We start from the raw sequence: 21,427 nt of genomic DNA, 5'->3' as shown, positions 1-21,427 counted from the left end.
GTGGCCCTGACAGTTGCCATAACCTTTGTGAACACTCTGGGAGCCGTGGCTAGCCCGAAGGGTAGCGCTACGAACTGCAAATGCTGAACGCTGATGGCGTAGCGTAGCCGCCTCTGATGAGGAGGAAAAAATGGGAATATGCAGAAATGCGTCCTGGCTGTCAATTGAGGCCAAGTATTCTCACTGCTCCATGACCGCTATGACTGAACGGAGACTCCATCCGGAAATGACTGATCCTGATGAATTTGTTCAGAAGCTTCAGGTCCAAAAAAAAAAAAAAACCAGGCCTGACAGACCCGTCCTTTTTGGGAACCGCAAAAAGGTTGGAATGAAACCCCTGAGCTCTTCTGTGTTCCGGCACTGGAACAATGACTCCGTTGTGCAGGAGCGACTTGATGGCTCCCAATAGAGCCCTTACCTGGGTATCCACCCTGGAAAGCCGGGAAAGAAAAAAAACCATCTTGGAGGGTATCTGACAAATTCTATTTTGTAACCGGAGGACACCAATTCTTTTACCCATGCGTCGTGAGCAATGTTGGCCCAGACGTTGTGAAAACAGAGTAACCGGCCGCCCACTTTGCTGGTGTCGTGTGGTAAAGACCTCGAGTCATTTGGCCGATGATCCTTAGGATCTGGGTCCCCTCGATCTGGCCTGTTGAGCACGCATTCTCCCCAATGGGTTGGCTCTATATGACCTGCCGCTCCCTATCCTGATTGGGGCGGCCTGAGGTGGTGGAATTGGGCCCCGTAGTCCACCCGGAGTCCTTTAACGCATGACCCCGGACCGGTCTCCTATTCGGGTCCCGGACCAGGCTCAGGCTGCTTAGCGGCCACCACCTGACCAATGCCGTCACGCCCGGCCTAGAATGGCCGGTGGCACTGCGAAAGACCCGAAAACGTGCCTGAATCGGGTGACGAAAAAACGATTTAACCTTCTGTTGAGGGAGAAACCCGCTCTTTACTCCTGTGGAGTCGGAGATAAATTGATACAAAAATTGGCGGCCGCACTGATAAGGCAGGGAAGTCAAGGACTTCTTGGAAGTAGAATCGGCCCGCCATGTCCTCAACCCAGGGCTCTTCAGATAGAGATTGCATTAGCGGCAGCAAGTGCTGAACAATTGGCCGCATCCAAAGACGCATTCAATACATAATCTCCGGCTATCATCATGACATGTGACCTCCGAGATCTCTGCAGGTAGATCCTGCTCCTGCGCGACCTTGTTTAATGTTTCTGACTATGATATCATAGCCTTGGCTACCCAAGTTGCTGCGAACGAGTGCAGACCCTGACGCCTCATATACTGAACGACCTAGGCTCTCAATAAGGCAGTCCGTGGGATCTTTAATCGAGGAAACCCTAGAGACAGATAACAGGGTCTTAATGGCCAGGCGTGAAACCGGAGGATCCACTATCGGGGATTCCATCCATTGTTTACGGAGGTCCGGAGCAAACTGATAACGTTTCGAGTGCCCTTTAACCTGAGAAAAATGCAATTTTGGACGTTCTCTGTGCCGCTGCACTATGTCCTCAAATTCAGGGTGAGAGGAAAAAATTCTGTGCAGCCGCTTCACCCGTTTACATGCCACTTTACGCCCCGTAGCCGCTGCGGTATCATCCTCAATTCCCAGGGTCTGATTGATGGCTTCTATGAGGCTGTCCACTGTTTCACGTGACCCTGGAGTGTCCAGGTCCATGGGCTCGTCTGAGTCGCAATCTGAGGTCTGCTCGCTATCAACCACTGGTGACGGGGAGCGAGAAGCAGACCTTACGGATGCCGAAGGCACCGGATGGACTGGGCGACACCGTGTGGATTCTTTTCCCCCGGGTCTGCCTGGAGTGAGGGTGGCCCCTGCAGGCCGGAGGCTCCTGTGAGGTGGAGGTTCCCTCTAAAGGCGGCGAGACACTGTCCCTGCCCCTATCTGGGGCTTGAAGGGATTCTATTGCTCTCGTAAGCGACGCCATGTACTGTGACAGTGATCGGGCCCACTCCGGGGCATTTGACACATTGGTCGCGGTCGCAGGGGAGGGCTCCTGGGCGCGTTTGGATTCGCAGCCTTCGCATAAATGCTGCTCTGCACCCGCGGAAACGCAGCCCGACAAGAGATGCATGCCGCGTAAAAGAACGTGTGCGTCTTTGCTTTTGTTCGGACATGCTGTATCTGTCCGCTGCTGGGGATATGGGGAGGAGGTAGCCTCTCGGGCAGCACTTACCCCAGTCCTGCGCCCCCCCCCCCCCGACTCCGAAGCCAGGGCCTCGATTTTTACCGCCGCCGTGTGGGGCGGGCTGCCGGAAGTGACAAGCAGCCCCGAGGGCGGAACTTCCCGCCGCCGCCTAGCTCCGGCCGAAGCCACGGCCTCAATTTTTCCCCTACCCGACCGGGGGGGGGGGCGCGGTACCAAAAGTGGCGCTACTGACCGGCGCAGTGTTCCTGTCCTGACGGATCCAGCCCTTCTCTTGCATGGCTAGCGGACACCGCGAAGCATGCTGCGGCTGTGGGCTCCAGCCCGAAATCTTCACAGGAGCCCTCCCCGACCCTCTCCTCACCGATGATCTTCTTCAGCCTGAGCTCAGGTATGTGAGGGGGTCTTTGATAAAAAAATAGGACGGTGCAGGAACCCTAGCTCCATCTAACCCCTTCAGGGGGTGAGGAGAGGGACCGTCCGCCACCTTGCAGCACCGCCGTCTAGCGTTGGTGGAGCAGTGGGGGCCACACAGACTAGTCTTGTGCCTCTGTGCAAGCCCATGGTTTCAATACCTAGGGGTGGACAGGGCTAAGTCTGGCATAATGTCCCACGTCGCGGGAGAGGATACGTGGAGGGATACTCGCACGTGGTCGCCCGTTGATGGTTTGGGGAAATCGGATCCTTTCAATAGGATGCGTTGCCCCTGTCTTATCATCATAAAATAAAAAACAAAGAAAAAAAATAGATGTCTGGGGAAAAGTCCCAGAGATTTCCCTCGGTGCGGAAAGGATATGCGGAGACGATACTCAACGAGTGCTCGCCCGTTGATGGTTTGGGGAGATCGGACCCCTTCAATAGGATCCGTCGCCCCTGTCTCATCTTCATAGTAAACTAGAAAAAAATAGTCTGGAGAGTTCCAGACTGTGTGTGCCTCCATAGGACACTAAGCAAAAACTGATTTCCGCCCGCAATAGGGGCGAGGGTGTATACTGCGGAGGAGCTAACCTCTTTTTTTCCACTTAGTGTCAGCCTCCTAGCGGCAGAAGCATACACCCACAGTATCTGTGTCCCCCAATGAGACGAAGGAGAAAAAAAACAAATCTCAGAATCAGCGGGATCCGTTGAAGCGTTCCAGAGTTATAACCACAAAGTGACACTGGTCAGATTTCAAAATTAAGGCCTGGTCATTAACCTACAAAGTGGTCCTTAAGGGGGTAGAAACAAAAACTCTACTTAAAGGAAATCTGTCACCGGAAGTTGGAGGCCTATGTAAATGGCCTGGGTCCGGTCCGATGGGCGGTGTTCTTCTTTCTTCTCCACCCCATCCACGGCCCCCGTCTGCGATCTTCTTCAGTATTCTTCTCCATCGTTCGCGCGTGCACAATGCAATCTTACTTCGCGCATGCGCAGTATGCTTTGCCCAACTGCGGGCAAAGCCAAAAATCCTTACTGCACATGCGCTGGTCACTATGTCCCGGAACACAGGGAAATACTTCCAGGGCACAGTGTACCGGCGCATGCGCAGTAATGATTTTCAGCTTTGCCCAAAGCTGAGCAAAGCATACTGCGTGTGCCCGAAGCAGGATTGCTTTGCACACGCGCGAACGATGGAGATTACCGGAGAAGATCGCGGACGGGGGCCACGGATGGGGTGGAGAAGAAAGAAGGAACACCGCCCATCGGACCGGACCCAGGCCATTTACATAGGCCTCCAACTTCTGGTGACAGATTACTTTAATACCTAGATTACATGTAAACACATATGATGTGCACTCAAAGGCAAAATGTCTTTTGGTTAAACATAAAACAGACATTTCTACATATCTATAGCAGAATTATAAGTAGGTAGAAGAATTCACACCTTTGAGAAAGAAGAATGAATAAGAACAAGAAGGGTTAGCAGAGAATTTACAGAGACCACTTAAAGGGAATCTGTCAACCCTTTTTTCATCTAGGAGCTGCCGGCACCGCCATCAGGGGCTTATTTACAGCATTCTGTAATGCTGTAGATACCCCCGATGTAACCTGAAAGAGAAGCTAGATTATACTCACCCGGGGGGGGGGGGTCCGGTCTTGGTCCGGTGGGTGTTGCGGATCTCTCCCGATGCCTGCGCACAGCAGGACTCTGCTCTGCCCTCAACAGGGCAGCGCAGTGCGCTTGCGCTGGAGCCATGACAGGAAGGAAAGAAGAGGACGGCATCGTATGAAGATGGGAGGCGCCGGACAGGACCGCAACACCCATCGGACCGGACGCCGGGGTGAGTATAATATAACTCTATTTTCTTATCTTTCAGGTTACATCGGAGGCTTGTCTACGGCATTACAGAATGCGGAGCCGGCAGCTCCTAGTCGAAAAAAAGGGTGACAGATTCCCTTTAACTTGACACTTTACAGGCTCTACCAGGGTACAAAACATATACACCTCGTAACACAGAGCTTTGGCAGCATAAACTGGGGTTAGCCTGGTCTTTTCAAATACTGGGGGGTTTCGCAGCTTTATTAGGTTCACTAAGTATAATGGAGAAACGGCTAGTAGGTTTGTACCCTGGTACAGATGTACCTAGTTCTCATTGTATTAGTACAACTGCGATATGCACTAGCTTCAGCTGCTAAGACAGGAGCTAAAAGCATTAGATATTCCAAGCAAGCAGTATGTGTAGGGTTGAATAGGAAGCGAGTTGTGCAGCAATCCATCTGAGGTACAGCAAGCAGCTCATCATTACCACTTTGTAAAGTCTGCCGTCCACCAGCCAGCACCCCGCTTGGCAACATTCCAGTAGGGGTTAAACCCTTCAGTGTCAGGACACTTTCACTCTCCTCCCTTGAATAAAAAAAAAAAGGATATTTGTCATTTGTGAGGACAAACTGGATCAGAGTAATCAGATATTGTTGATATATCGACAGGATCTAGGAAAGCAGGCAAAGTGCAAACAGAGAAAACAAAAAAAAAAATATAGTCCGCATTTTACAACTGGCAGAGTTGCCCCATGCTGTAATAGTTTCAGAATCAAGAAAAAGTCAACAAAGAACAGGAAGCAGAAATGATCGACAGGAATGCTGGTCACCTATGGCATTTAAGTCTCCTGGTGGGACAAGGCAACACCTAAACCTATTTCACTAATATGTAGGGACATGACACTGCTATTTTATTACTAGCTGGGTAACTAGTTCACCATTCTTATGTCTCAATTCATCAGTTTTCACCATAGTTCTGGCGTAAAGTTGGTGGAAAGGTTGTAATATTTTCGCACATCTGATAGTTATGCAAAAATTTAGCAACTAATGTCTTTTTCCACCAGCTCCAGCCAACAGAATCTAAAAGATGTGCCAAATTCAATTAGAACTCTTAATGAGGCGCATATTTCTGCAGCACAGCCTTCACATGAGCATATACAGTAACTCTGACGAGAGCTGATATTTTGTAGGCCAGCACTTGCTCCAGTGTTATACTAAGGGGCAGTATGCTGCGAATGGCTCCACAAATCAGATCATGCGCTCCCATTTAAGTCTAAGTGTGAGCATAAAATATCGTACTGCACTGCGCTCAGATGTCATACAAGTGCAGTCCGATTTACATGGACACAGGTAATGGAGAAATTAAATTTGGTCTTCTTCTCAGCGCCTGCAATACGATTCTCTCATATGAGAAAACTGGATCACAGAAAACAGACACGCAGATCAGTTTGAGCCAAGCATCATTATCAATCAGATTCCCTTGCATGAGAGACTCACTCATATGACCTCAGCCCAAGTAAGGAACCACCACTCCACACAGTGATTCGGCAAGTTACAGAAGTGCTCACGCGGTACTGGAGCGGACCAGAATGCTGATGGGAGTGGGACAAGATGACAACTTAATACATACCCTCATAACACGTAAACACGATAATTCAAGTGTCAAATGAAACACAAAAATAAATTATGTGCATCTATAAGCAAAAAGTGGGCAGCCTTAGACTTTAATTTTTAAAGAATTTTCTATTATAGTTTTAATAGAGCTTTATTTTCTTTTGTTCACATCTTCTAATATAATATATGTTATTAGGGATAAGCGAATGTGTTTGGTGATACTCGATCATGGTTCTTGGATGGGCTCGTTAATTGGTGAGTAATGGGCGTTGCACAATGTAATACTAGAATCCCCACCCTACATCTTTGGCGCCTGGAACGAAGCCAATAAGCATACATGGATTCCTTGTGAGTCACTGTAATGCCGCAGACATCTTGGTTGTGACATTACTGTGACTGGCGGTCCGTCTGACATCAGGAGAGATTATAAAAGGACAGGCATTGCCCAGCTCAGCACACTGACGCCATTGCACAGCTCTGTGACCCTTCATATTGGAGGGCGAGCGTGCTTGTCCAGGCCTATCTGTGTGCACAGTGTAATGAATCAGAGGTCTGTAGTGTTGATACTGATGCTGAAGATGAGCCATTGTACTATGAGCCCTTCTCAGGGCTAATAGTTTGTAGCCCATACAATCTGCATTTAGACTAGGGAGAGAGTCACAGGAGCAGGAAGAGTGACGGAATCCAGTCTGTAGACAGGGATTAGGCCTGTGCAGTCGAATGACAAATATATTGCTGCAGTTTTTTTTTTCCATTCTACATAACGGCACCACGAGAGAGGGGATCCACCCAACAAGGACAGGAAACCTTCAAGATAAAAGCGGCGGCTCCTCTCTCCGCATCAGTTGGTTTCCTTGTCCTCGATGGGGAACCCTCAAGATGAAAACCTCTTGAAGATTCTTGAAGAGGAGGATGCCTGGGCCTGGGTCGGGTGATTACTGGCAAGCACCGGTCTGCTACACCAGTCACCGGTAGTCGCCTCGGGGGCCATATATTCCTATGCCCCACCCTGAGCGAATGCATGGCCACAGCCCGTGAGCCAATTGCCCGGGTGAAGTTTGAGCCTCAGAGACCACATGCGGTGTACCCTCCCAGATGCCAACATACCCCATAGAAGTCCACGGAGGCCACTTTCTGTGCTCCCTCCCTGTTGACATGTGGTGGCCATGCAGCCCGTGAGGCACATCAGTGCCCGGGCAGAGGTAAGACTCCTCGGAGGACCCTTTCAGGATCCCTCCCTGTCGAGAACGGGCCTGACGCCGGGGACTGCCATAGAAAGAAGTACCTGCAAACAGCGTGGCCAGAGGCGTTGAGGCTTCCTCCTGAAGACTAGGTCCATGGGGGCCGCAGGTATGAGGGCAGCAGCAGGTGTCATGGCGGCCGATGGCGTGGGAATGCCGTAACAGACCCGGGCGCAAACCGGAAGGGAAGGCCGGGTGCGCGCAACTGATGTTGACACCCGAGCACAGGCAGCGGCCGGGTGCATGAGCAGGAGCGCACACCGGAAGTGGCCTGGGCGCGCACCGGAAGTAGTATCCGGGGGGGTGCGCAGGCAGTGCGTACACCGGGGGAACAGAGGTGGCGGTGGGCACCTGGAAGGAGTGGGCACTGAAGGTGCTCCGGAAGCAGAGGTGCAGCAGCCTCAGGACAGTATGTCAGCAGCAAGTCCCGGGGGCGCGCGCACACATTATCCCGGGTAATATTCTGGGCACTAGATAATCCAGCACGCACCGGATGTGGTTGCCGGGTGCACGGGCCAGCTGCAGTGTGCATGCATGGGGGTACATCCAGGAAGTGCAAGCGGCCAGCAGGTGCAGGATCAACCAGGTGATTAAAAAAATGGGGTAATTGCTGTCAGAAGTGCTGGCAGGGGGTCACCAACCATTCTAGGTTGAATGTGACTGTTCTCATCTGAAAGCGGCAGCAGCTAACTTGTTAAGATTGAGAGCCTTTTTCGCCAGAGCACTTACAACCGCGCCAGGGGGTGCAGGAGTGGCGGTCACGCTCAGATGAGAGGAGCCAGACGTGCCATATCTACAGTGGAAGCCGCTCGGACAGCATACGGGAGGATAGTCATGGTGTAAAAAAGGAGGGGTCCACAGTCCCGATGGGAGACATGTGTACAGACCAGTCAGCCTCCAGATCCGGTACGCGTCCTGTGAAGCGTTCGAGTGGTGAGTGAGCTTCGAGAAAGTCCAGTACAATAATGTCTGTTCTCTTTCTCTCTCTCTCTCTCGTCTCCGAAATCTCTCCTTATGGAGTCCTCCTGAGAGATCAATGAGGGGCTGGCCTATCCCTTGCTTTGCCATCCGTGTCCGTTGACTGCAAGGCCCTTACTGATTTACAGACTTCTGACTACATCAGGGATCTCAGGCTCTTGGCAAAGAGGGTGTCTCCTCCACTACTGTTTTATTAATACAGGCCTGACAACTTCTTATTCCTAAGGGATTTTTTTTTTTTTTTTGCATAAGGAATATTACTTATTCCTAGCTTTTGATTTACCCCCTTTTTTTAGGGACCTCCAATGCTCTACCCCCACCAATGTATGTAAAAAGAGGGGAGAGAGGAGAATCATAGAATTCTATGATTCTCCTCTCTCCCCTCTTTTTACATACATTGGTGGGGTAAAGCATTGGAGGTCCCTAAAAAAGGGGTAAATCAAAAGCTTAGGAATAAGCAATATTCCTTATGCAAAAAAAATCCCTTAGGAATAAGAAGTTGTGTCAGGCCTGTATTAATAAAACAGTAGCGGAGGAGATACCCTCTTTGCCGAGAGCCTGAGATCCCTGATGCAGTCAGAAGTCTGTAAATCAGTAAGGGCCTTGCAGTCAATGGACACGGATGGCAAAGCAAGGGATAGGCCAGCCCCTCACTGATCTCTCAGGAGGACTCCATAAGGAGAGATTTCGGTAGAAAGATAGAGGTTTACTCCCCCCTATTTAAAAAATAAAACAAAATAAAAAATAAGCACCCCATATAATTCCTGGAGGACAATTATAAATTGGAAAAGACCTCAACAGGTATCTGATAATCCAGTCTTCCAAGGTGGAGCCGATAAGATCAGCAGTGGAACTCATCCTTCCTCAGGGTTATATAGCAGTCCTGGGCCTCAAGAACGCTTATCACCACATTCTGACCGGCAATAAGGCCGGAAATGTCAGAGTGGCAGTCAAGATGACTTCTCAGTGGCGTCACTTTCAATAAGGGGCTCTGCCCTTTGGAGTAGCAATAGCCCTAAAGTTTTCACAAAGATTAATTGCAGAAGTCACAGCACACCTCAGAGAAAAGATACTCTGATGATACCATATCTGGACAACTTCTTGATAGTGGGAGGAAGTCTCCCTTACTGTCGAGAACAAGTCAGAATAGTGATGGAAACATACAGACGCTGGGGTGGCAGTTGAACCTCAAAAAAAATCCAAACTGGAACTGGAAAAAAAAGCCAGAAATGGCTCTGTGAAGGACCATATCAGTATTGGGGTCCCTCACCTCCTGCACACCAGCAGTGAAATGGGCCCAGTTCCACACAAGGGAACTATAAGGGTGTGTGCTACAGAACAACCGGGAACTTCAGGAACGGTTAGAGCAGAGGCTCACCCTCCAGACTATGCACTCCACTCAGGTGGCGGTTACAGATAGTCATCTCCGAGAGGAGTACCTTGCACACACACACAACCTCCAAGGTGGTGACTATGGACACCAGTACTTGGGGGTGGGAAGCCCACCTAGACACATTATGGCTCCAGGATCGCTAGGCCAGGGAGGAAAGAAATCTATCCTCAAACGATTAAGAACTTCTAACGAATCGAAAAATTTAAAGAGGACACCATGTAAGAGTCAGACAACCAAGCAGTGGTTGCATATGTAAACCACCAGGGAGACACCCGTTCTCAGTCCTTGATGTAGATAGTCACCAGTCCTTTTAGGCTGAAGGTGACTGCTCTTGTCAAAAGGCCTCCGCTAAGCAGCTTGAGGCCGGATTCATGACTCTGGCAGAACACCAGTTCCTCTCATTACAGGCCCTGCATATCCGAGGTATAGACAACCTGAAGGCAGACTGTCTGAGCAGGAACCACTTGAGGCAAGGAGAATGGTACCTAAAAGAATCCATTTTTCAACGGATAATGCACATGTGGGAAAAACCCAGTATAGATCTCTCCTCCTCAAAAAAGCCAACAGGAAGGTTCAGAAATTCTGTTCCCTAAGTCCAGCAGACGCCTTCAGGATAGAGTGGACATCAGGTCTTCCGTACGCCGTCCCTCCAATATGCCTCATACCAGCGGTTTTGTGGAAGATCAGGGAGGACAGAGCCAGAGTGATTATGATAGCCCCCTTTTGACCAAAAAGACCATGGTCCTATTGGCTGAGTGATTGTCAGTGACAGAGGTCTAGGGCCTTCTAACACAGAGTCCCTTCAATCACCCTCAGAGATCCAGGCTGCAGTTGACAGCCTAAAATTTAAAAGGTCACTACTAGAGAAAAAGGGATTTTCCGCAGCGTTAATATCCACCTTACTCAGTAGCAGAAAACCAGTGACTACAATATGTAAAAAAATTCTTATCTACCTCAGACCCAATACAGGAAGGGAAAGTCCCGATAGTGGTAATACTGGAATTTCAGAAGAAAGGTTTAGGATTGGGGTTAGCTACAGGGCTGTGGAGTCGGTAAGCCAAACCTGCGACTCCGACTCCAACATATATTGATTATATTTAAGTGAAAAATTTATTGTAGTACAATGTGAACACCAGACATTTAATCATTTTTATGATCAAGACATTTAGATAGAACATAATATATATTTATTGGAATACAACCAATAGCCAGGATCAAAAAACTTTCAGAACCTCATACTGTTCCGCAGAATCTCAGAACCTAATACTGTTCCGCAGAATCTCATACTGCACACCTCAGCTGCTGCAGAACCTTATACTGCACACCCCTACACTTGAAAATAAAGCCTGCACCTTAAGATGTGGTGAATGCAGTCTATTTATTCCAACTATCATTTGATGTTGATGTGTTACTGAAGACGGGCAATGCCTGTCTTGGGCGTCCTTTTGGGCAGCTATGAGGTGTACCTGACTGGTGCTAAAAAAAAGGAGTGTTAGTCTGTGTGCTACCCGGCTTTCATTCTTTTTGGTACAGATAAGATATGGATAGACAGATATGGATAAATGGATAGATAGAGCAGATTTCTAATCTGCTTTTGCTATTGAAAGCATTATCTATGAGCTCAAAAACCTTTCAGGTGATGCGGTTTTTTAAAAAGCTGATCTGCTTTTGCAGCTGAAAAACGTATCCTCAAAAAACGCAGCAAAAACGCTGTGTGAATTTAGCCTTAGATCAGGAATAGAACAGCCATTTATAGGACATTTCATAACTTTCCCAAATTTCTATGAAAAAATATTCAGCACATTCTGCATTGAACTACTGTACCCAATTTATTATATCTTTTAGGAGTCGGACCATTTTATACCGACTCCACCAAAATGAGCTCCAACTCCACAGCCCTGTCAGTACCCTCAAAGTACACATCTCAGCCCTGGCAGCCTTATTCAAAACTGCGACCTGGCAAACAATAGGTGGGTGGCCAGGTTTATCCGGGCCTGTACTAGAGCTGACCCTGTACTAGAGCTGACTCTGTCCGGTCCCCTACTCCTCCTCCTTGGGATCTAAATTTAGTCCTATCATCTCTGACAAAGAGTCTGTTTGAAACACTAAACACAACATGAGATAAAGTGTTAACTTTAAAGACAGCCTTATTAGTAACGCTCACATCGGCCTGTAGGTTGAGGACTTGCATTATCAACAGACCCTCCCTTACACTCAGGCCATGGGCAATAGAGTTGTGTTAAAATTAGATCCAGCACACCTTCCCAAGGTGGTATAAAAATTCCATAGGACTCAGGAGATAATCTTGTCATCCCTTTGTTCTAACCCTAACTACCAGAAGGAGGAGAGGCTTTATTGTATAGATATGAGGAGATGTCTCCTGCAATATTTAGAGGTAACTAGACCTTGGAGAAAAAACAGAGGGCCTTATTAGTCTCATTCCAAGGGGCAAGGGAGAGCCTTAAAAGCCTCTAAACAGACTGTAGCTAGATGAGTGAGAAAGGCCATTATGCCAGCATATAACAGTGCAGGCAGGGCTATTCCAGAAGGTATAAAAGCCCACTCCACGAGGGCCATGGCGACGTCCTGGACTAAGAGAGCAGACGCTCTCATTTACCAAATCTGTAAGGCGGCGACTTGGTCCGCTCCATCTACCTTTGTCAGACATTATAGGTTAGACCTATTTGCTACCTCTGATCTCACATTCGGGAGAAGAATGTTACAAGCAGTGATCCCTCCCTAAGAAAATGCAAATCTCTGTAACTCTCTCGTGGTGCCGTCATGTAGAATGGAAAAATACGGGTATTACATACCTAGTAATGTGTTTTTTCATGAGACATGACGGCACCTTTTTATTCCCTCCCTATTGATCACATCATTAGTGGGATACATTATTAGCATTATATACTCCCTTGGGTGTTGGAAAATTAGTAGTGTAAAGGATGTATTATTTATATGTACACTAACCTGCGGCGTTCCTCTCGTGCTCTGCATAACAACTGATGTGGAGAGAGGAGCCGCCCCTTTTATCTTGAAGGTTTCCTGTCCTTGTTGGGCGGATCCCCTCTCTTGTGTTGCCGTCAGGTCTTATGAAAAAACACATTACCAGGTATGTAATACCCGTGTTTTGCGGGTACTGGAAAAACTGAATATATTTTGGTCCATGAAGTATTACATGCTTTGAGGTCCTTTTTTATGTTCTATAACACTCAAAAATCGTTGAAACATTTTCCTGGGCTACATTTCTCCCCCATGCACTATTCCGTAGTGTTTAGAAAATTTCTGTGATCTCTAAAAGTGAACAAAAGCTTTTAAAAAAGTTGTAGGCTTCTATTTCTCAGGCATACAGTGTTACAGTTTGTGAATACTTCTGGGATCTCTAAAAGTGAACAAAAGCGACAATGAGTGGTGGACGCTGAGGAGGAACAGGAGATGGTGGCTAGCGCAACAGATGCTAGTAGCCACACAACCTTCTCCTATGTGAATGAGCACTGGTTGTTGACCCTGCTAGACCCACACTACAATGAGTACTTTGCACCTCTTCTTCCTGAGGTGGAGAGGACTTGTAAAATGGTGCTATACCAGAAGGCCATTGTACAAAATATGTTGAAAAAATTCCTTCAGACAACGCTAGTGGCATGGAGGCAAGCTTCCTTGCCCAACCAAGGAGAAGAGGCCAGGGAAACACACAGTAGAGACAGGGGTACAACTGTCAAAGGCCTGGGCCAATTATATGACACCAGCCAAGCGCCTGATAACCAGGTATTTTTGACGAGGGAAAAGTTTTTAAAGATGGTCAAGTAATACCTGGCCAAACAAACCAGCATACTCCCCAACTCCGCTGCAACTTTAAACTATTAGGTCTCAAACCTGGACACCTGGCACGAACTGTGCCTTGAAGGTATTGTTCTGCTCTGGCTAGCATCTAGTCGGCGCGAGTTTTTAGTGCCGCCGGTCAGGGTCATAAGATAAAAGACGCTTTCGCCTGTCAGAGAATGCAGATAAGCACACTCTCATAAAAATGAACAAAGCCTTGATTAGCCCACACTTTTCTACACCACATGACAGCAGCACATAAAGTGTTTTAAATATTTTAATGAGACCTGCTAGTTATTGCCTTACAGGGGTGTATGGATGATCCTCATCATATTTTCTGTCTGGCTTTGCTTTTTCTGCAAGCCTTTATGATTAAGTACATAAACTGCACTTTCAAAATATTTTCCTTTAAAATGTTATGGATACAATGACTCTTTTATACAGTTTAACATGGATTTTGTTGCATTAACCCCTTCACCCCCAAGGGTGGTTTGCACGTTCATGACCGGGCCAATTTTTACAATTCTGACCACTGTACCTATATGAGGTCATAACTCTGGAACGCTTCCATGGATCCCGGTGATTCTGACATTGTTTTCTCGTGACATATTGTACTTCATGTTAGTGGTAAAATTTCATTCAAATAACTTGCGTTTATTTGTGAGAAAAACGGAAATTTGGCGAAAATTTTGAAAATTTCGCAATTTTCCAACTTTGAATTTTTATGCCCTTAAATCACAGAGATACGGCACACAAAAAACTTGATAACTAACATTTCCCACATGTTTACTTTACATCAGCACAATTTTGGAACCAAAATTTTTTTTTGTTAGGAAGTTATAAGGGTTAAAAGTTCACCAGCGATTTCTCATTTTTACAACACCATTTTATTTTTAGGACCACATCACATTTGAAGCCACTTTGAGGGGTCTATATGATAGAAAATACCCAAAAGTGACACCATTCTAAAAACTGCACCCCTTAAGGTGCTCAAAACCACATTCAAGAAGTTTATTAACCCTTTAGGTGCGTCACAGGAATTTTTTTGAATATTTAAAAAAAAAAATGAACATCTAACTTTTTTTTCAAATTGTGCAATTTGTCCTGAGTACGCTGATACCCCACATGTGGGGGTAAACCACTATTTGGGCGCATGGCAGAACTCGGAAGGGAAGCAGCGCCATTTGACGTTTTGGGCTGGAATTGAGATCGGACACCATGTCTCGTTTGGAAAACTCCTGATGTACCAAAACAGTGGAACCCCCCCACAAATGACACCATTTTGGAAACTAGACCCCCTAAGGAACTTATCTAGATGTGTGGTGAGCACTTTGACCCCCCCAGTGCTTCACAGAAGTTTATAACACCCGGGCGTGAAAATAAAAAATTCGTATTTTTTCCACAAACATGATCTTTTAATCACCATTTTTTTATTTTCCCAAGGGTAACAGGAGAAATTGGACCCCAAAAGTTGTTGTCCAATTTGTCCTGAGTATGCTGATACCCCATATGTGGGAGAAAACTACTGTATGGGCACACGTCGGGGCTCGGAAGGGAAGTAGTGACGTTTTGGAATGCAGACTTTGATGGAATGGTCTGCGGGTGTCATGTTGCATTTGGAGAGCCCCTAATGTACCTAAACAGTGGAAACCCCCAACAAATGACCCCATTTTGAAAACTAGACCCACTAAGGAACGTATCTAGATGTGGGGTGAGCACTTTGAACCCCCAAGGGCTTCACAGAAGTTTATAATGCCAGGGCATGAAAATAAAAAAATCGTATTTTTTCCACAAACATGATCAATTAGTCCCCAATTTTTTCATTTTCCCAAGGGTAACAGGAGAAATTGGACCCCAAAAGTTGTTGTCCAATTTGTCCTGAGTACGCTGACACCCCATATGTGGGAGAAAACTACTGTATGGACACACGTCGGGGCTCGGAAGGGAAGCAGTGACGTTTTGGAATGCAGACTTTGAAGGAATGGTCTGCGGGTGTCATGTGCTTTTGGAGAGCCCCTGATGTACCTAAACTATTGAAACTCCCCACAAGTGACCCCATTTTGGACACTAGACCCCCCACGGAACTTATCTAGATGTGTGGTGAGCACTTTGAACCCCCAAGTGCTTCACAGAAGTTTATAACACTCGGACGTGAAAATAAAAAAATCATTTTTTTCCACAAAAATGATATTTTTGCCCCCAATTTTTTATTTTCCTAAGGGTAACAGGAGAAATTGGACCCCAAAAATTGTTTTGCAATTTGTCCTGAGTAGGCTGATACCCTACATTTGGGGGTAAAACACTGTTTGGGCGCATAGCAGAGCTTGGAAGGGAAGGAGCACCATTTGACTTTTTCAACTCAGAATTGGCTGGAATTGAGATCAGACGCCATGTTGCATTTGGAGAGCCCCTGATGTGCCCAAACAGTGGAAACCCCCAATTCTAACTCCAACCCGAACCCTAACACGCCCCTAACCCTAGCCCTAGCCCTACCCTAACCCTACCCCAACACACCCCTAGCCCTAACCCTAGCCCTAACCCTAATGGAAAAATGGAAATACATTTTTTTAATTTTATTATTTTTCCCTAACTAAGGGGGTGATAACGGGGGGTTTGATTTACTATTTATGGCGGTTTTTATGTTTGGCGGCTGTCGCACGCTAAAAGACGCTTTTTATTGTAAAAATAGTTTTTGCATCACCACATATTGAGAGCTATAATTTTTCTGTATTTTGACCCACCGAGTCATGTGAGGTCTTATTTTTTGCGGGACAAGTTGACGTTTTTATTGGTACCATTTTCGGGCACGTGAAATTTTTTGATCGCTTTTTATTCCGATTTTTGGGACGCAGAATGAACAAAAACCAGCGTTTCATGAATTTCTTTTGGGGGGGGTGCGTTTACACCGTTCCGCGTGCGGTAAAATTGATAAAGCGGTTTTATTCTTCGGGTCAGTACGGTTACAGCGATACCTCATTTAGGTCGTTTTTTATGTTTTTGTCGGTTTTATGCAATGAAAACTTTTATATAAAAAATAATTATTTTTGCATCGCTTTATTCAGCGAGCTATAACTTTATTTTTTCGCTGATGATACTGTGTGGCGGCTCGTTTTTTTGCGGGACAAGATGACGTTTTCAGTGGTACCATGGCTATTTATATGCGTCTTTTTGATCGCGCGTTATTACACTTTTTGTTTGGCGGTATGATAATAAATCATTATTTTTTGCTTCGTTTTTTATTTTTATTTTTTAAGGGGTTCGCTAAAGGGGTTAACTAATGGGACAGTTTTATAGGGCGGGTCGTTACGGACGCGGCGATACCTAATATGTGTACTTTTATTGTTTTTTTTTTTATTATTTCCAAAAAATGGATTTATTGGGGGAATATTTTTTTTTTTTTCTCTAATTTATTTGGCGATTTTTTTTTAATTATTTTTACACTTTTATTTTTTTTTTTACTTTATTAAATAGTCCCAGGTGGAACATCACTGTCCTGTGACAGATCGCTGATCTGTCACATCACAGATCACTGTGACAGATCAGCGATCTGACACAGGCAGTGCCGAAGGCTTCCTCATGCCTGCGCTTTGCAGGCACTGAGGAAGCCAGCTTCCGCAGGCCCCCGAAGGCCCCCGTCGCCATCTTGGATTCGGGGGCCTGGAGGAAGGGAGTCCCCCGCAGCAGCGCTGCACATTGCGCTGCCGTGGGGGGCTCAGGGAAGCACGGAGGGAGCCCCCTCCCTGCCGATGCTTCCCTTTAACCCCCGGTACACCGCGATCGCGTTTGATCGCGGTGTGCAAGGGGTTAACGTGTCGGGGGCGGTCCGTGACCGCCCCTGACACATTGTGCCGGGTGTCAGCTGTGATAATCAGCTGACACCCGGCCGCGATCAGCGGCGCTCACCACGTGGGCGCCGCTGATCGCGCCGACGTACTATCCCGTCCCCGGTCATACGGGCCCGGGTACCGTGGACGGGATAGTACGTCGGATGGCAGGAAGGGGTTAAAGTGGTATGCAAAATGTAGAAAGAGTGTAGAAAGTTCAGGATTAGATTACTCATCCATACAGTATTATGTGCTTTCTGTCACATTTTGGTGGTGTATGACAGTAGAAAAAAAGTTTGAAAATTTTGCTTGTTTTTTCACATTTCTTATCCATACACTATTCCGTGTTCTGAAGTACAGTTTTATGATAAACAAGACTTTACAAATTTTGCTGGGTTACATTTCTCAGCAACGCAGTATTACGTGTTCTTGGGTACATTTTTCAAAATGTTATCGTTATTATATTAATCACTGTATTCTGTGGTCTGGAGTACATTTCATTGCTATATAAAACAAAAAAACTTGTTAAAAATGAATCATTATATTGCTAATCCATAGGGTATTACCACCTTCTTGGGTACATTTAGTTGGTCTATAAGCCTCAAAAAAACTTGGTCAAAATTTTATCGTTATTATATTGCTAAAAGCCTCAAAAACCGTTTAAAATTTTTTTTATTGATATTCTATTGCTCATCCATAGACTAACCTGTAGCCTTGAGTACATTTCGTTGGTATATAACCCGCAAAAAACTTGTTCAAAAACTTATCAGTATTATATTGCTCATCCATAGGGCATTACATTCTTCTTGGGTACAGTTCATTGTTATAAGACTCAAAATTATCAATATTATATTACTCATCCATAGAGTGTACCATATTCTTGGGTAGATCACGTTGCTATACTAGCTTCCAAAACCTTTTTTCAAAGTCTTAGGCTAAGGCTGAATGCAGACGTACTTTTTGCTCTGCGGATTTTTCCGCGCAGAATTGAAGAAATCCGCAGGTCAAATGACCTGCATTTTTCCTGCGGATTTCTTCCACTTTTAGGCTATGTGCCCACGGTGCGTGTTAAAACGCACACCAAAAACCGGACTCCTTCCCAGAAATCGTGCGTTTTTTTCCCCGCACGATTTTACCGCGATTATGATCGCGATTTTCGTGTGCGATATTCAAGCACTTTCCAAGCGATTTGAAGCATCGCTTGGAAAGTGATTGACAGGTTGGTCACACTCGTCAAACATAGTGTTTGACAAGTGTGACCAGGTTTTTACTATTGAGGCTGCCTATGCGGCATCAATAGTAAAAGATAGAATGTTAAAATGTTAAAAAAAAAATAAAAAAAAATAAAAATCGGTGTATATTTACCTTCCGGCGTCCCGCGCTGCATTCCCAGGCCACAGCGTTCCCAGTAATGCCTTGCGAGACCTGTGATGACGTAGTCTCGCGTTGCTATAGCGATCTCGCGAGACCGCTAGAGAGTCACGCGAGACTACGTCATCACTGGCCCGTGCCGCAAGGCATTACTGGGAACGCTTAGGCCGGGAATGCAGCGCGGGACGCCGGAAGGTAAGTATACCCCGATTTTTTATTTTTTATTCTTTTTTTTACAGGGGTATGGTACCCAGGGCCTGGAGGACAGTCTCCTCTCCTCCACACCGTGGGTACCAACCGCACATGAGACGCTTAACTTCCTGCATGGTGGGCACAGCCACATGCGGGAAGTAAGCGATTCTCATGCATTCCTATGGGTGCGGAATCGCGGCAATTCTTTGCGATTCCGCACAAAAGATTGAGCATGCTGCGATTTTTTCCGCGATGCGATTCCGCCGCGGAAAAAAGCGCAGCATTAGCACAGCATGTGCGGAATGCTATAGGAATGCATGGGGGGCGTTCTGTACACGATTTTTAAACATTTTCGCACCGAAAATCGCGGCAAAAACGCTTAAAAATCACTACGTGGGCACACAGCCTTAATGTGGTTTTCTTGCGGTTTTCCACTGCGGTTTTCCCCCTGCGGATTTGAAGACTGGGGAGGTGGAAAACCGCACAAAAGAAGTGACATGATGCGGATTTTGTACCGCAGGAAAACCGCACGGAAAAATCCGCAGCGTCTGCACAGCAGTTTTTTTTTTCCATTGATTTAAATGCTACTGTACATCACAATGCGGATATGCAACGTTTCTGCGCAGTAAAATCCGCTGCGGATACGCTGGAAACCTGCATCGTGTGCACACAGTGCAGACGTATTCTTTTGCCCTGCGGATTTTTCCGCGCAGAATTGAAGAAATCCACAGGTCAAATGACCTGCATTTTTCCTGCGGATTTCTTCCTTTTTTCTTGCGGTTTTCCCCTGCGGATTTCCCCCTTCGGATTTGGAGAATGGAGCAGGTGGAAAACCGCACAAAAGAAGTGACATGCTGCATATTTTGAACCACAAGAAAACCGCGCGGAAAAATCCGCAGCGTCTGCACAGCGGTTTTTTTTTCTATTGACCAACATGCTACTGTACATCACAATGCGGATATGCAACGTTTCTGTGCGGTAAAATCCGCTGAGGATCCGCTGGATATCTGCATCGTGTGCACATGGCCTTAGGTTGAATGCACAAGATGCAGATTGATGGGAGTTTTTCAACTCGGATTTGTGACAAAATTAGATGCCAGCGTAGCGAATGACAAAACTAAAGTGTCACGTACACGGAGTATTTTTGACTTGCAGATTTGGTGCAGAAAATAATATGCAGCATGTCAATTCTCTGTGCATTTTTGCCCTGCGTTTTTCACCATTGACATCACTCAAACCAACCAAAAACGCATCTGCCAAGAGATGCAGAAATGGTGCTGAAATTTTACTCAACGTGTGCACATAACCTTATCGGTATTATATTGCTCACCCACAGACTATTCCATTTTCTTGGTATATATCCCTCAAAAGTGGATAGCTTTTATGAGTCTAGGCATACCAATAGATGACAATTTAAACAGAATGTGTATGAGACCTTACTTTAGGTCTAATACATAATACAGGGTGTATCTGAGTCCTTTATTTTTGGCAGTTCTTGCTTTCATCATAAAATACACTGAAATTTCCAATTTAATTAAAAAAAAAAAAAATTGTTTACTTAACCCCTTTCCTACATTGGACGTACTATTCCGTCCATGTGACCCAAGTCCCATGGACGGAATAGTACGTCATGCCCTTTAATGCGACATTGCGACTTAAGTAGCGGTGATCGCATTAAAATGCCAACGCCATCTTAACTCAGGGTAGATGGCCTCGGCATCCCGGGCTGTTTCCTCCCTGGTCCGCCCCCCTGAGCGCTGTGATTGGCTGTTCAATTCCGAACAGCCAATCACAGCGCTTCTCATTATTTCAGCCAACGAGTTTCTAGGCTAGGATCGAGTACCGATGCTGCCAGGCACCGGCGAAAAGCCCTCGGATTGGCTCGATCGCCGATCTAATCGATCGCGCCAATCGCAGGGCACAGCGGCGGAATATCGTGTGACCGCTCTGTGACCTTTCATTGACTTGCAGGTGACCTGTCTAACGTCTCTGTAGGTGTCCTCACTCTAGCTGAGGAATCCTGCAGAGAGGTCAGACGCAGCAAGAGCTCCTGTGCTGGGTAATGTGGTGCCACAGCAACCTGTAGCATCACAATCCCTGCAGAAAAAAGGAGAAGAAAGAAAAAAGTACACTACAACTGTAAGTGTTAAGTGATCCATGATCCTCTTCTGCCCAATCTATCTTCACCCCCCCATCCTCCTTCCCACTTTGCGCCGCCTCCGAGCGTTGATCAGTGACGCACTTCACCGATCAACACTTGTGCTCGCTTTTTTTCACTCAGCCCCCTTTGCTCCATCTCCGCACACACATCCCGCAGCCGCAAAACTTTGATAAGTGACGCGCGTCACTTATCAGAGCTTGTGCCTGCAGTTTTTCATTTTTTTCACCCCCCCATTGTGCCACCTAACTACAACCCTAACTGTTGATCCCTGCCCGATCTCTATTCATCCACCCCAATCCCCCTCTTTTTACCCCCCTTTGCGCCGCCTCCGTGTGCACATTTAGCAGCCGCTGAATTTTGATAAGGGACGCAATTCACTTATCAAAGCTCGAGCCGGCTGTTTTCCACTTTTCTTTT

General features: G+C 46.6%; 1 protein-coding gene across 8 annotated transcripts in view; it reads right to left on the bottom strand.

Annotated features, from left to right (window-relative positions):
- The window catches only part of LOC141098241 (serine/threonine-protein phosphatase 2B catalytic subunit beta isoform), a 119,491-nt gene that overhangs the window by 17,622 nt on the left and 80,442 nt on the right, over window positions 1-21,427 (bottom strand). For all 8 annotated transcript variants that reach the window (XM_073585859.1, XM_073585864.1, XM_073585860.1 and 5 more), the window contains one exon: window positions 4,909-5,006. In XM_073585859.1, coding sequence (XP_073441960.1) covers window positions 4,909-5,006 — 98 coding nt within the window. The remainder of the gene's footprint in view (window positions 1-4,908; window positions 5,007-21,427) is intronic.

This window comes from Dendrobates tinctorius, unplaced genomic scaffold, assembly GCF_039654945.1.
Source record: "Dendrobates tinctorius isolate UK_male_01 unplaced genomic scaffold, ASM3965494v1 ptg000089l, whole genome shotgun sequence".
In the NCBI taxonomy this organism is placed as follows: domain Eukaryota; kingdom Metazoa; phylum Chordata; class Amphibia; order Anura; family Dendrobatidae; genus Dendrobates; species Dendrobates tinctorius.
The sequence above is the reverse complement of the archived record's forward strand: the minus strand, read 5'-3'. Positions and strand labels throughout refer to the sequence as shown.